At 28.3% G+C, this 17,073-nt stretch overlaps 1 protein-coding gene across 3 annotated transcripts; it reads right to left on the bottom strand.

Annotated features, from left to right (window-relative positions):
* Positions 1-13,265: 13,265 nt before the first annotated feature.
* Positions 13,266-16,009, bottom strand: LOC103486753 (uncharacterized ATP-dependent helicase IRC20). 3 transcript variants are annotated; one of them, XM_051084055.1, is made up of 3 exons: positions 15,578-15,882; positions 15,353-15,458; positions 13,266-14,746 (listed from the first exon to the last, which is right to left on the bottom strand). In XM_051084055.1, the coding sequence occupies exon 3, from the start codon at positions 14,589-14,591 to the stop codon at positions 13,530-13,532; it is 1,062 nt and encodes a 353-aa protein (XP_050940012.1). In that variant the 5' UTR covers positions 14,592-14,746; positions 15,353-15,458; positions 15,578-15,882; the 3' UTR covers positions 13,266-13,529. The 3 variants fall into 3 exon arrangements, with proteins under 3 accessions (XP_050940012.1, XP_008443034.1, XP_050940011.1); XM_008444812.3 differs by having other exon boundaries at positions 13,266-15,458; positions 15,578-16,009; XM_051084054.1 differs by lacking the exon at positions 15,578-15,882 and having other exon boundaries at positions 14,916-15,541.
* Between the last annotated feature and the right edge of the window lie 1,064 nt (positions 16,010-17,073).

The following is a 17,073-nucleotide window of genomic DNA, read 5'->3' as shown; positions in this document are numbered from 1 at the left end:
TATGTATATATCTCCAATCTGACATTACTTAAATTATTAGTTAACTCCATAAACAAATTCAATATATATATATATATAAATATTTAAGTTAATTTTAAAAAAACATCATGAGAATGTATTTATGAGAGTCAGAAACAGGCCTTGACAGAAACATAACCATCTTTGACTTGGGAACATTTTTCAATGGAAAATGATTAAGTAATTGATATATAATTTCTCTCTTTTTAGAAGGGGAAAAAGAAAAAAAAAAAGCAATCAAATTAAAATTAATTAATCCTAATAATATTTGATTATTAAATGGGTGTTAATATTTTTTATTATTGTCTTTCTCTCACCAACCCAAACCCAACCCAGCCACCCAAAATCATTACATAAATATTTTTGTTTCTTTATTTGTTTTATTTTCATATATCAAACTCATTATGACGTCAAGAAAAATCCCATTAATTGCTCCCTTACCAAACACACCATATATTATAAATTTTTCATAATTTGGGTACTATTTAATTAAATGGCAATGTATATGAAAAAGTTGTCGTTTTCATTATTCACCCATATAATTTTAAAACATCTATTTAATAATTTTGATGATTTAGAATTCTCCAATTTCCAAGAAAAATGCATAGACATAGGATTATATTATTGAGTTTTTTTTTTCTTTTCTTTCTTTGATAGAGGAGATCTAACAATTATTTGTTCCTATCATTAATATATCGCATAGAATTTGATGTTATTATTATTTATCGGATGACTTTGTAAAGTTTATCTACCGAAATAGAATATTTGATTTGTCACAATTTACCATTTGAATAAGCTTTGTTTAATTATTGAAATATTATTAACAAATTTTATTTAATAGAATTGAATAATTTTGAGCTATTACATTTATAGAAGACAAAAATGGGAAACGTAAATATATGAGTTCGTTGAAATAATTTTCTTTTTCACATTTTCTATTCCTTAAAAACTAAGCTTTAACAAATAATTTATGTTTCTTTTTTCTTTTTTCACTATATACATAATTTTTAAAAACTTCTTCTTTTGTTTCTAAATATTAAACTAAAAAAGAGCTTATAATAAACATAATGATATTTAAATAATTCGTAACCAAAAACATGTAATTACGTTACTACCGTTTGTTCTTATTTGGGTTGTTTTGTTGTCTTACTTTTGTACTAAAAAAGAAACCACACATATTAAATTTGTAATAATATTCAATTTAACCAATAATACTTTCTTTGATTTTATATCTTAAATTTGTTACACCTAATTCTAATTTTAAATTAAAATAAGAAGTTTTGATCATAGGGTGGCTTTAAAAGCAGGCTTTTTCCAAGACATCACCTTCCACATGTTGGGGTTAGAATGGACATATAAAATAAATAATAAAGTGTAGGAAAAATTGTCAAAAAGAAAAGAAAAGAAAAGAAAAGAAAAGAAAATAATTTTCCCTTTCCAAAATTAATTTAAAACGATTTTAGGGAGAAAAATTCCAATTATAATTTTTTTTCTTTTAAAAAAAAGAAAAATAGAGAAAGAAAGAAAGATTAGCACGAGATTTGACCAAATAATAAGATGTGTGACTTGGGGTAGACAAGGCGACCATCTCTTTACATTGTCCAAGGAAAGTGTTCTTTTTTTTTTTTTCTTTTTTCTTTTTTCTTTTTTTCCTTTTATAATAACATATTTAATTAGAGGGGTATAATTGTCTTTCTACTAAAGAGCAATTGTATATCTTCTCTTTGAGTGTAGTGTAGCCTTCCCCATTACAGTATCCAATGACCACTCTCTCTCTCTCTGTATATATATTAAAATTATTGCTTTCTCTCCCCCTCAATTATTATTTATTTTTCTTTTTTAAGTTTAATAATTCTAACAGTTATCAACTTATCATCATCCTCAAAAATCCCAAACCATACATCTTATGATTTATCTCAAAAGCTTAAACTGAAAAATTAGGATACAATATATGTTTTCAATTAGAATGGAGATAGAAATAAATGATATAAGAGGGAGGAAGAAATTAAAGTAGGTGGAGAGTGAAATTGGGGGATTAGGTGTGGGTAAATAATAAGAAGAGGGAAGGGAAGGGTATAAAAGAAAAGAAAAGAAAAGAGAGAGAGAGAGGGGAGTGGATCCAGGGGATATGAGGAGGACAGATATGTCATGCTTTTGGGATCATTGCAATTATTGAACTCATGCACCCTTTCATCATAACCATAAAATAAATAAGAAGAAAAAAAAAAAAGCTTTTTTCTAATTAATAAAATGAAGGATGTTTGAATTATTGGGTGGGTCACCCCTACCACAAAATTTGTAGGATACACTCTCCTACTAATGGAACTTAAGGGGCACTCACAATCCCTAATCAAACCTTTTCACAAAATCAATCAATCATAACCCTTTATGCCTTTCCCCAACCCCAACTACTCCTCCATGCCTTTCTTTCCTTTTCCTAATAATAATATTAATAACAACAATTTACTATTTTTATCTGTATTTTCAACCTTTTACCCTAATGAAATGATTTTTTTATAAGTAATATTATTATTTATAAAGTTGTCTTAAATATAACAAAATGTAACATTAACGTACAAATTTTATGTCTCATTTAACGGTATATGGATCCTTTCAAGTTATATTTAGAATGAAATATTTAGAATTTTTCTTCGTATTACATTCCATTCGTCAAAAAAGATGTTCGAACCTAAAATCCAATGTAAAATATTAAAGAAAGAGGAAAAAAAAAACATTTGGATAAAAACAATTACATAATTATCCTCTAGAATAATTAAGAAAATCAAAAGTTTAGGTTAGAGATGGATGGCCAAATTAAACCTAAAGTAAATTGCAACATACACATATATATTTAATGGTTGGTCAATTCAACATAGAAAGCATTTATTCTTTTTTTTTTTTTTTTTTTTTTTTTTTTTTTTTTTGTTCTTCTTCAAGTTACTAAGTCATGTTTGGTGGCTTTTATTTCCATTTATACCAAAAATAAAAAGCAGGCTATCATTTTCTTGAGAAAGTCAAGCCCTAAAATACCTTAATATACATATTTGCACAAGAAATTTAAAGAGGAAATTAAAAAAGAACCCAAAAAAGAAAGGAATTTGCCATTATTTTTCATTGCTTGATGACTTCAATGGTGGCTTTTCTTCTTTTCAACCCTATCTTTTGGAATGTCATAACTTATAATTCAAACTAATCTTTTAGGATAAGATTACAATAAAAGAAAATCAATTAGACTAGGAATTAATTTATTTTAGAATAACAAATTACCTTGTTTACCTAATAATTGATTATGTAAAGGTCACTAATGTGGTTTTATTGAAATTAATTTTGGCTAAAATTTGAAGCTGCTTTCCCAAAATTGCAAAATTAACGAATTAAACAAAATATTCGTTGGACAGCCTCCTCTTTGGTACAATTGTATGTGTATATATATATATATATATATTTGGAACAAGAGTGTTACATAAATTCATTGGTTAAAATTTGACCCAATTAAAATATTTGAGGTTGATATTTAAATACGAACATTTTTAGTGACGGTAACACTAGATCTTATTACATGGTAGATGTATATTGTGTATATAAATATATTTGTGTTTTTATATTTAAATTTGACATCTTAGTAGCTTTGTTTAGAGCACTAAGTTAGTTATTATATTTTATGGGTTATAATAGTCTAAAATGGATGGTAATAATGGGGTGTTGGAAATAGTTTGATTGTGATATATAATGATAAGAAATTTCAACCAAATACAATGAGAAGTCGAAGATTTGACGAGTTATAAAAGATGATTTCACCCAAATTAATTAGGTTGGTTCTCAAAACATAGTTAGGGTTAGATGGGAGGAGTGAAAAATAAGAAAAAGTAATGGGTTGATAGAAACACTAAATTGAGAAGTGAAATCACGTGAGGAAGCAATGATGAAAAGAAAGGGATATTTGTGTTTGTGAAGAAAAACTGACAACACAAAAAACAGAAAGAACATACAACACCACGACGTAGAAGCTCCATCATCATTCATTATTCATTATCCATTCTTCCATTATATTTATATAAATTCAAATGTTTAATTTTCTTAAATCTTTCACTTCTGCACTTATTTTTCTAAGAAGAAACTACTTTCGAAATTATATATAATGCCTTTTTTTTTTTTTTGTTTGGTTTTAACTTAGGTTATGTAATGCGGTAAAATTAGAATGTATGATTTTTTTATCAAGGACCTATATTCTTAACCAATCGAGATGTATATAATCACGTTGGCAAACGTAGAATCTTCCATATATATATATATATATATATATATATATATATATATATATATATATATGTTTAAGTTAATGTACGTCAATCTACCGTGCATTTTCATAAAATTGTAGGGTCAATTAGTCTTTTGAATTTTTAAAAATGGTTTGTAATTGCTTTTTAGTATAATAAATTGGGGTGATGTGTAAAGAAAATTGGGTGAATAATATGTTTATTTAATTTTTCTATTTATGTAAAAACACCTAAAATTTTGAATTATGTGTAAAATTTATTCATTTTTGTTAACTCCATAAATAGAATGCTATAGGACAAGTTCATAAATAAGCTTACCAACTATTTTGTCTCATTACGCAAACTACTTACAATTTTAAAAATATACTTTTGTTTTTAAAACTTTAAATAATACACACACACACACACACACACACACACACACACACACACATATATATATATATATATATATATATATATATATATATATATATATATATGTATGTATGATGTAAAAAACAATAATATGGAAACATTTATTATGAATGCAACATGAGCCAAAAGGGAGTGGGAAGTTTTCCATTTATAAGAAAAATGTGACAATGATGATCATCATTTTATGGAGCATTTATAAGAAAGCTGTGAAATAAATTGGAGTGGTAAAAATGGGATCCTATATTTATTGTAATCAATAATGGGCATAATGAATGACACAGATCATCATGGTTGCTATAATGCTTAAAATTACTCAATAATGGATTAGACCATTATATATATATGTATATACACATCATGATTTTTTTTAATCATATAATATATTTATAATATATGATGTCAACACGACACAATCTTATATCAAAATATAATTGTGTCCAAATTTCTATATAAAGTTAAAAAGAGGGGTCGATAATTAAGTTTGTACAAATTATTGAAGTATTTCATGAATTCAAGTTCTAATGACCGTTCACAATATAACATGGTTAGATTAAATTATTTAATTATATATAATATTTTTGGGATAAAAAATTAATTAGTAACTAGATCACTTAATATTTCACTATCGATTATCTAGTGGTATTAGTTAAAAATATTATATGTTTTTTACAATCATAATTAAGGATTTAAAAGTGGTGTCAAAATTAAACAACTAGTTGTTATTATTGTTATAATTGTTATTGTTAAATAGAAATGAATAATGAATTTGATATGTATTGAATAACTATATTTAATTATGTTTGGCTCTAAAAATGGAGGGGGGTAGATTATGATGTTTAATGAGATAATTAAGTAATGAATGAGGTGACAATAATGAAAGGGGAACAATGTTATGAATGATAATTTAAAGTTGGTGGGTTTTTGAGAAAAACAAGGGTTTGACCTTCAAACACACATTGGGAAGAACACAGAGAAAGGAACCCACTCACTCATTTTTTTCAAATTAAATCAATTGAATGTATATAGATTTTAGGTTTAAATCCAATTTTAATTTTTAAATATCTTGTATCTACTTCTAATTTAATCTCTAAACTTTCACGAAATTCAGCTATTAGTTTTTGTATTATATATATATATATATATATATATATATATATGTATTTTTTATAGTTCTTTTCGTTTATTTCACCTTGTTATAGATGTTATGTCGATGTGTTAGCTTTATATTTTTTATTTTATTCGATGTTTTTATGATTTGTTTTTAGATTCTAATTTTAAAAAATAGAAATAAAAAATAGAAAGTAGAAGAGAAAGACAAGTGAGTAGAATTTTGGAGAAAAAAAGAACAAAATTAGTTTTCGAATTTATTTTATTCAAGTATGTTGATTATGTTTTTACGTTGACATACCAAATTTATAGAATAAATTAACAAGATTTTTTTTGGTTATTTATAAATTTAATTAATACGATGAATTTAGATATTAATCATCTAAATATAAAGGTTACCTAATTAATCTATTAATGTTAACATAATTTTTAACTACATGAATCAAAGTAAGTTGTTTTTAAAAAAAAGTTTGGTTACTAAAGCAGATGTTTCTAAAAGTATAGAAGATTATGATATGAGTGGTAATTTTGGGTTAAAACTATTTTATATTTTCCTTTTAGGGTCAGCATCTTACCCACTGCACTTCAAATTGTGTAATAATTTTTGCTCCAATTTTTCATCCTTTTGATGCTATTTGTGTCATTGCCACCCTCCACTACACTTCTCTCACCTACCTTTCATCTTTGCTTCTATCCATTCTTTTCTCTCTTTTTCTCTAAAGTGAATAGTTATGGAGAATTTTTGACTCACTTTTTATTTTGTTTATCAACATTTGAACCTTTTTTGAATTTGTGTAATTTGTATTTGAATGATAAAAGAGTCAGAGAATCATATAATATAGACCATCTAGGGTTTTAGATGTCTAAAGTGATCTTGTCTCGTAAAAACATTTAGGGTTTCACAAGTTCGATATAGGGAACATCTAGCTAGCTAGGCTAGCTTAACTAATTAATTTTTTTAACTCAAGTTATACCAAGTAGTCTATCTCATGAATGCTACACAAACTCTTTATGAGTTTATAGGGTTTTGATTAATGAGGACTATTTAACAAATGAGAATGAGATACCATGATAATAAAAAGAATATTAAGAGAATAAGATTGAGGAATTAGATTAATTACCATCTACTTTTTTTAAAAAAAAAAATTGGAATTTTTACACAAGAGTGTACGTGTATGAATTTGGAATTATATGCATGCTTGAAAATGAGTTCGTACAAACAAGAGAAGTTTATCAAACCAATCTTCGTCATCATAATTAACTCATGTTTGAATATAATCGAAGCATTCAAATAACTTGAACAATAATGATAAAAGACACAAACTTGTACAAACAGAAGAAGAAAAAAATGGTAAAAAAAAGGGTTTCATAATCTCAATGTGGCTAATACAATACACACAATTATATAATATCACACATACACCTAACAAATTATGTTGAATAATTTAAATTTTGGTGTTAATGGAGAGGCACTCTTGGATTGGTTATTAATTAATGAATGATATATATATATAAATAGAATAAAAACTTGAATATATAGGTAGGGGTGGCGTGGAGCAATAATGATAAAAGGGAGGTCTAAAAAGAAATTAATTAAGCTAATTACATTACAAAAACAGTGCCCTAAACATAGGCCGAAAAGCAAAGACCACTTTGTAGAAAAAGTGAATGATTGTCCTTGATTACAATATTTTGTTAATTTAGACCCCAAAAAGAAAAGAAAAGAAAAGAAAGGAAGAAAGGATTTAGAGGAGAAAAAAGAAAGGGAAAAATGTAGGAATTGTAAAAGACAAGAAAGCATGCAACTGAGGAAATGGAAGGATCTTTGTCCCCTATTAACCTATCATTATCATTTCTATTCACTTCTCCATGTTTTCTTATAATATTTATCATTATTATCATCTTAATAATAATAATAACAATCATAAACATTATTGTTATCATTATATATATATATATATTTCTCATGTATCATAATTAAATTTCATCTCCATTTTTCATACTTATGTTTCCACACTTTGAGACACTGCCTCCTTATTTTATTCTACCCCATAATATTATCTTTTCCATCCTCTTGATCTCTCTTTTCCTCCCATTCTTTTTGTAAGCAAATCTTTTGTTTTTACACTTGTAATGTTCCCTTAATCATCAATTCCTCACATGCTACTAATTGCTACATGTGCTAATGATTCCATCTCCACTTTATCCTTTACATATTTTCTTTCTTCAAAAAAAAAAAAAAGTTCATTAAGAAATACGTGAGAAACATACAATAAAGCTAAAAAAAGAGAAGATATATGTTAAGAACAATAAATAGTAGAAAGGTTGTGATTTGTAAAAGACTTTGGTATAAGAAAGACCAAAGACCAGTCATGTTTTGAACATAACCGATTGAAATTGATTTCTAGGGTTTTGCGATGACTGTGTTATTGGAGATAGCAATGATACATGTTAGATGTATAAGGTAAAAAGATAAGATATTGATGAAGGCAAGGGAGCTTTTTTGAAGGGAAAAAAAGTACAAAAAGTAGCTAGAAGCATGTGAAATGGAATTGGAAAATATGGGAGAGGAAGGGGGGGTTGGATGTTATAAACAAAAGAAATGATGATTGCTATATAGTTAATTTTCCATTGACAAGGGGTTACTTTTCTCTTTATTCAAACCCCATGTTTCTAGGGGTTTCCTTTTAAGAAAACATGTGAAAGTTTCTTCCAACACCAAAGAAAGAAACAAAAATGGGAAAATTTTTCAAAACCCTAGAGAAAAAGAGTAGTTGGTAGACCCAAGAAGAAGGAATAAGAAGAGAAGAAAGAAAAAACAGAAAGAAAGAAAGAAAAAAAAAGATGAATGGTTAGTTGTTGTGTGTAAGAGAGTATTTTGCAGTTTCATTTTTAGTGGGAATTAGAGAGAGCTTTGGATATAATTGACCAAACCAATCCCAAACTTCACCAATTATGGGTATATACATTCTTTGGGCCCTACCCTAAGTGTAGCATCATTCAAACCTAATTTTCTTCCTTAATAATATTAATACCTTTCATTTTAGGAAGTCTACTTTTATTAATCTTAAATTTAATCGAAAAACGATTTTATAATTAAGTTTCGAAGAATATGTGTTTGGTCTTTAAACTTTTAAAATATACATTTGTTAATTTTCTATTCATTCTTAGGCGTGTCTGGATTTTTATGTTGTGTTTTTCAATCACCGACTTCTTAAAATAAGTTTAAATGGTCCAAATAGTATTTTAGTAATTAAAATTTTAAAGAAATACTTCTTCTCTCTATTCTAGTTTTATTTATATATAATTCAATATGACATATAATTATATAAAATAATAATAATAAAAAATTTCAGAGACCTTCAAATCTCCTTTTAAAATTTTGAGGATTAAAATGGTACATTTTGAAAACTCAAGTGTATCAATTCTAAAAAGTTCAAAGACTAATTAAATATACATATTTTCAAAACTTAGGGATCAAATTCTAAATTTATTGAAAAAAATCGTCTTCCTTCTTTTATTTTTTACGTATAAAGAATTTTGAAAAAGTTGGTTAGGGATTTGAATTAGAGTAACCAAAATTAAAAGATAGTGTATAAAAAATATTGAAAAAAAAATCGTTTATACCAAATTTTGAAAAAAAAAATCGTTGCCAAATCTAAACAATCGAAATTTTGAAAAACAAAAATTTAGATTTGGAACCCCAAATGTAAACGATCGTAGCCAAATGTAAACTATCGTGTAGACAAATCTAAACGATCGTATACCAAATTTTAAATTTTTTTTAGAACGATCGTATAGCGATCCTATACCAAATTTGATAAATCTAAACGATCTTGTACCCAATTAATTAAACGATCGTGTATGTTACCAAATATATTACGCCAACCATTTTCAAAATTATTCTATGTAAATATTTTGTTATTATATTTTTGAAAAGACCCCTGTAATATTTTATAATTAAGACTAGAATTTAATTATCATTCCAATCAACCGAATATTTTTAATTAGTTGTGTGTCTTGTTATTTAATTTTGTGGGCTATAAGTATATGAGTTTGAAATTGGGTACATATAATTTTGTGGATTGATTAATCGGAAAGGTTTTGAGTTTATTTTGTTCGTTCTTTTAAACAAACTTTTAATTTATTTAATGGGGCACGTGTATTAATATTTACGCTCATTCATTAAGGTTTTCGTGTTTAAGATTTTGATTCTAAAAACACTCATAAAACGTAGACAACAAAAATACATACAAACCCAATTAATTGAGTTAGATTTATTTCTAAGCGTCGAAATCGAACTTAAATTTTTAAATTCCAAAGAAAAACTTGTATTTCGTTTAAAAATTGGTCAAAAATTTAGACGAAAACGTAAGGAGTTTCAAGAAAACCTAATATAATTTTTAAAAATAAAAAACTCAATAATTTAGTTGAAATTTCTACTAAACTCACTGCCAAAAGATTAAAAAGAAAGAAAGAAAGGAAATTGAAGAAGTACAAAATAAAAATGAGTATAAAAAGAAAGACACAATGAATATGAAACTCTATTATTATTGTTGTTGTTGTTGTTATTATTATTATTATTATTATTATTATTATTATTATTATTAGCTTTAGCATTATTATTATTTGAAACTAAATAATGAAAAGACACATTATTAATTTTGGGAGTATGAGTATGTGAAAGATGGCTTAATATATACTCTCCATATATAATGTTTTTTCATTCATCATATGAATAATTGATTCCTTTGTCCAATATATCTTTTCATCAACTATATGTTTTTTTTTTTAATCATTGATTTCCTCATGACAAATAATACTAACATAAACACCCTTCATCATTCTCTTATTGACTTATCATCACTCTTTCATCCTTCCCATCTTCATTTGTCTTCCAATAATTTAGAAATCTTATATTGTTTTTCTTCTTCTTTTTTCTCTGTTGGAATTTATTTGTAATAATTTATATTTCATACTCTAAATCTAACATAATTGATATCATCTAGAAAAATATTGAGTTGGAAATGAATGGTTTTGTTGAGGTAATTGATATATTTTAGAATCCTCAAATGTCTACACCATATGGTATTAATGCATTGTAATTAAAAGTAAGTATCGATGTTTTCTTGTTTAGTCCAACTATATACTATGTGGGAGTGGGAGATTCAAATATAGGGTAATTAATTCTTTACGATGTTTTAGCTTTTATTTAGGAAACATTTTTTAAGCTACTTTGCGATATGAAATTTGAAGGAAAAAAAAGTCTCGTATTGATATTACCCAATATGCTTTGGAATACAATCTACTAACACACTTTCACGTTGTTAATCTAATTGATTTAAATTTAAACTTATATAAATTAATCTATTTTAAAAATTTGTTATATTTATTTTCACTTCATTTTTATTTAAAAATAGTTCAAAATTGCCTAAATAAATTATTCTTCTCAAATATCGAACCAAGTTATGAATAAAATCTCTCACTTGATTATTTCTAAGTAAATAGAGAACGGAGGATGAGATAAATGAAAATTCACTATTATTGATTAATTTGTATATTTGATTTCACTAATCTATGTTAATTATTGCATTTAAAAAAGTTTTACATGCATCTAAAAGTTACTAAAACATATAGAAATTGATACAATATTTTTAAGTGATAGAATATTTTTTTAAAAAAAATTGATAAAAGACTTGAATGTTAAATTTTTCTTGCTCATTTAGAAATAGAATTTATTTTGAAAGTTTTTGCTTATTTATTAAGCTTAAATTAGAAATTTGAATAGATTTGGGTAATAGAAAAGAGTTGAAAAAGGAGGTAATGAGAAGAATATTAACAAATTCAAAATGTGAACAGAAACTACTTTTATTCCAAATAAAACAAAGGTTTTTGTTTTTGTGTAGACTCATATAACAATCACAAGTCTTTCACTAAAAAAGACGAGGAATAACTTTACATCAGCTGATGCAAATTATAATAAAACATTTCACAGAAATATTCCTTCACTAAGAGAGTAAACTGTTTTTGATTTTCTACTCACCTGAATATTCAACGTATATAACAACAGCAGTAGCATCAGAAAGAGAAACATCCATCATTTCCTTTTGATGCAATCAATAACCTCCACTTGATCTATTATCATGATTCATTATGTTTGCAGTATTAAAAAATATGAGGGGGAAACTCAAGCTACATAGTTAATACTAGTGTTAATCATGACTTCTTTTAGCTTTGAAACAATGAAGATGCTTAAATCTTACTCAATGGGTTGACAAATGGAAATGAGATAGAGATTACGTTTGGTCATTGATTATAGTGAAAAGCATGGGTACTATAGTGGAGATATAAATGACAATTTGAGGATGAAAAAGATTAGGTGTTTGTGAGATTAGTTAAGATGTGTGTACGTTGACTGACGGGAATGTTTTATGGTACAAAAAGAAAAGGCATGGAGCCAAACAGGAAAATCGGGCAGAATCCATGAGAATCAAAGCAAATGATCATGATGATCTCTCCTAAAGTCAGCAAGCACCATAGGAGAATAGAACTAAATGTGTTTCTTGATGTGAAAAGCGTGAAGAATGGTATTCTAATCATTGCTGATCTAATAATAATCAACCAACTATTTTTGAACTTCAGGGTTTTACTCCACAAGATATTGGGATTTTCATACAGTAGCAGTGTGCGCAGTGGATGACGATTGAAGTATCCGTAACCTTCAAGATTTTTAACTGATTTTCATGAATGAAAATAGTTGAAGGAGATGAAAGAGAAAGCTGATGTCAAGCAGATATGAAAAGAACAGAGAAATTTGTACAAAGTTTCATGAAAGCTTTACTACTCTGTCTTCATGTGGTGGATTCCCTAACTAGCTTTTAGATTATACTAACAGAACCAGCAGATGAGCTAAGGAAATGAAATAAGATAAATGGAGAATAAATCAAGGCCAAAAGGTGAAAGATCTGCCGGCTGATATGTTTGCTTTTATCATTATTGTAATGATCAGTCCAAATAACTAAGTCAAAATACAGTAACTGAAACCAACAAGAATTTCAAACTATTTCAAATTTAATTGATTTGAGGTGAATAGTCAAATCCCATGTCTGATTAATGGACAATAATAAAAGAAAAGCAGAAAAGTTCAAACTATGGAAGAACTTACGAGTGCACTATCATTATGCTAAAACCACCAGAGCTAAGATGAACAGGAGAATTAAAAAGGTACGTGAAATCCTGTTTTAAGGTCACTAAAGGGAAACAATAATAGTATTGACCATTTTTATACTTCCTGAATGTGAATATGGTCAGTGATAAACACATTTTGTGTGGCAAAGTATAAAAAGACGCGGTCAAGGTTACACCAAGTCAAGAAGATGACAGATACGGATTTGTAAGAAAATGTTGAACTAAGGTTTTGATGCATAAAAGGTTACAAATGAGGGAGAAAAAAAGGAAAAATAATCTACTTGATTTACTTATTTGCTTCTCAATATGTTCAAGAAGTATGCCAACATTTCAATTCACGTACAATAAGCAGTAAAATGAAGACCGTTGAATATGGACCATGTAATAGTCCATCATCGAAGCAAGAGTTAAATTCTTTTTGCTGAGTGAAAAAGTAAATAGAAGATCCAAGTAGCACTTACATAGGTGTTGAAATATTATAGCCCTCATTCATTTATGGATCTTAGGACCCAGATAATCTTCTCAAGCTAATCTTCTCCGTCTGGGTGCCCGAGAGTTTCCACTGTCTACATCCGAAACTTGTAAAGCATCATTTCTCCTTCTGGAGGATGATGTTGAAATGGAAACCATGGAATCAATTTCTACAGCAGTATCCATTTGACTCTCTGAATTGATGACAGCAGCAATACTAGAGAAAGAATCTCTATCCTCAACAGGTGGAGGAGGCTGCTCTTGACTTCTAGGAATGAGCGGATCCGTATACAAAAAACCCTCTGGAAGCCTATCAGCAGAATTAAACGCAGAAGCAAGAGAAGAAACTCGTGTCCGGTGTAGTAATGATCGAAGCACTGGGAGAGATTGAAGACGTGTTTCCCCTGTCTCAATGCTAGACACATCAGTGTGTGCTAAATCTCCTACATCATCATGAGGCAATGAAATTTGTTCTCTACGAATGCCCCTGGATGTTAAAATCCTATTCAACAATGTTGGAGATCTACCGAAGGTTTCATTTGAGCTGTCTGGCTCTGGCGGTTGGTCTAGATCACGATTGAAATCAAATCTGTTTCCTAATCGTCGAATCATATCCTCCACGGGGAAACTAAATGCAGTCCTTTGGATGGTTTGCCTCAAACTTTCAACCTTTCGAGCATGAGGTCTTAGAGGAATCTTAAGTGTAGCATCCTCCTCTGTCGCAGGTGTATTGCTGCCACGCCCATAAATTGGCGTCACATTTTTTGTAGTAACCTCTCCTTTACATACAGGACATTCCTTGGCATCTGAATGTAGATGTAACCATCGATAAAGGCATGGCCAGCAGTATAGATGACCGCAACAAGTTACAACGGGGTCTCTAGCCAAATCCAGACATATATTGCAATCAAAGAAACTCCCATCAGAGTCACTGCCCTTTTCAACATCACTCTTATTCTCTGTTTTTTCATCTTCCAAAGCTTCATTGTTAATTTCACAAGTTTTCCCTGTCTCGTTTTTCCTTTCCTCAGCAGTAATACTACCCTCACCAGGTTGTAATGGCTGTAATGAATTCCCATTGCCTGAATTGACCATGATTTCACTCAATTCCATAGTGATATTCTGAGTCTCAGGAGGGATTTGGACTTGACGCCTTCTCCACCGTTGTCTCGTCCTAAACCTGATAGTTTCCCCAAATCTATGAACGGGTTCCTCAGTCAAATCAGCTAAATTGACATCTTCATTTGGAACCGAATTCGAAAGCGGCTCTGGAATAGGACCCAGATTCAAGTCAAGGTTCATTGCATCAAACATTTCATCACCCATTACAAATTTATCAAGAAAACAAAAAAGGAAAAGGAAAACCCCCTATTTTACCCGAAACTTAGCGGCCTCAGGTTAGAAGAAACCCCAATGCCACCATAAAATTCAAATTACCTCAAAGCACGAGATCAACTCTGTCCCAGATGAACAAACCCAGAAAGATCAATCCACCCTTTTCCAACAGCAAATCCCTCACAACACATCCTTTAATTCATCAAAGGCTAAAAAGCACCGCCGAAGAAGAATCCATAGAGAAAACCCCAATTCTCTCAAACCAAATAAACCCAGTCGAAAAACAATAAACCCCCGATTGATTTCGCTATACAGACAGTGAAAAAAATTCACGAAATTTCATCAAGCTTAGCCTTAACCCCATCAATCCTAGTTCATCAAACGATAAAAGAAAACCAAAAAATTGCTCCTTTTTTTTAAATATATATATATATAACCCCAATTCTAAACTGGCAAAGAAAATTAGGGTTTATCGCAACAGCACCCAAACAACAAAATTCTCAAACCGATTCAGAAGAAGAATCAAGAAAACCGAACACCTGACTCAAGGCGACTGCTCTTGATTCCATATCATTCAAATAAACCCCAAATTGTATTCCACTCAAACCCAGCTGCATAGAAGCAGATTCACCATCGATCAGCGATCTGGTCCACAAAAGAAGCAAAGAAAATTATAAAAAGGAAAAAGAAGAAGAAGTCAGAGAGAGAAAAAGGAAATGGAGATTATATTAGAAATAGAAATAGAAAGGAACAGAAAATCATACGACGATGATGAAACGATGGATAGGATGAATTGAAAAATGAGGATTAATTGGATCGAGCGGCTGAGATATGAAGAAGTAGATGTATGTGGCGGCGTGGGATTGGCAGCACTAACATAAATTTCTGCTTCTTCTTTCTTCTTTTCCAGTGAACAGTGAATAAGTATGAATGGTACAAACTACAACGAAAGAGATTTAAAAAAACACTTCTTCTTCTTCTTCTTCTTCTTCTTCTTCTTCTTCTTCTCTTTTGGCAATTCTTTTCATATATCTTTCAGGATTGGATTTTTAGCAAAACTAACTTATGTTTCTAAATTTATCGCAACATCTCATCTCACACCTTCTTTCTTTTTTTAATTCTTCCACCTGAAAATTATTATCATTTCCAAAATCTGGATTTGTTTTCTATCTTTTCCTAAATTTTACAATTTTATTTCCGCTTTTATTACATTCTCAATTATTTTTTTTATACAATGAATCAAAATATTTATAACATATGTCTGTGTCAATCATTAATTAAATATAATATTTTACTATATTTTGTAAATATTTTCAAACTATTTTTTTTATTTTTAATAATTTTTCTATAATCAATTTAATTAATATAAAATATTAAATTAGTTTTAACTTTTTTTACTGTCAATAAAATTGAAACTATTTATAAAATATAACAAAAAAATTAAATTGTCTTCATAATATAAATTTTAAATATAAATAAATTTTATTCTCTCCTGATCTCATTAAGGTTTTCCATTATAAAATATAAAAAAAAAAACTCATTTAAAGAATGTTCTTTACTATTTCCTTAATTCTTAGATTCAAATAGTTCTGTACATATATAAAAATTATATATTAACCATTTTAAATTAAACTTCAATTTTATTTTAATCAATGACTATGAACTAAAACACTAAATTCATTAAACAGAAAAATAATTATTAAGAAATGAGAAAAAGAACTTTAAATGCAATATGGGCTTTGAGTGATCCATATGTCGTAGCACATCTATATGGGCCAGGCTGGGCTTGGTAGTTTCGGCCCAAACGTTATGAGAAATTCCTATATTTTGCAAGTTATAGAGTAAAAAGAGGTTTGCACTTACAATTTTTCCAAACAATTTTGTTAGAGGGGAGTGAATATTTTTTTTCTTTATTTCCTACCATATCTTATGTTTATGTAATTTAGAAATAAGTGTGTTTTGCGTGGTATCTTCGTGAAATAATAGCAATTCTCTTATAAAAATAAAAGTTAAAGTTGTTAGCTCTACTAGGATGGAAACAACCCGATTTATGAATAGCTATTTCTAACCTAATTTTTCAATAAGTACGCAGTTGAGACTTCTGTCTTAGAGCCTCTACTTTGTGTATAGTTTACCTACGAGTCATATATTGTGTCTTTGGGCATGGAAGTCACAATTATGAATAACAAAATTTGAGATTTAAATACAAGTAAATATATTTAATACAAAATAAAAGTGGAAGAAATTATTTGGCATCATT

This window comes from Cucumis melo, chromosome 4 (genome assembly GCF_025177605.1).
Source record: "Cucumis melo cultivar AY chromosome 4, USDA_Cmelo_AY_1.0, whole genome shotgun sequence".
Classification (NCBI taxonomy): domain Eukaryota; kingdom Viridiplantae; phylum Streptophyta; class Magnoliopsida; order Cucurbitales; family Cucurbitaceae; genus Cucumis; species Cucumis melo.
This window is presented reverse-complemented; position numbering and strand designations above follow the sequence as displayed.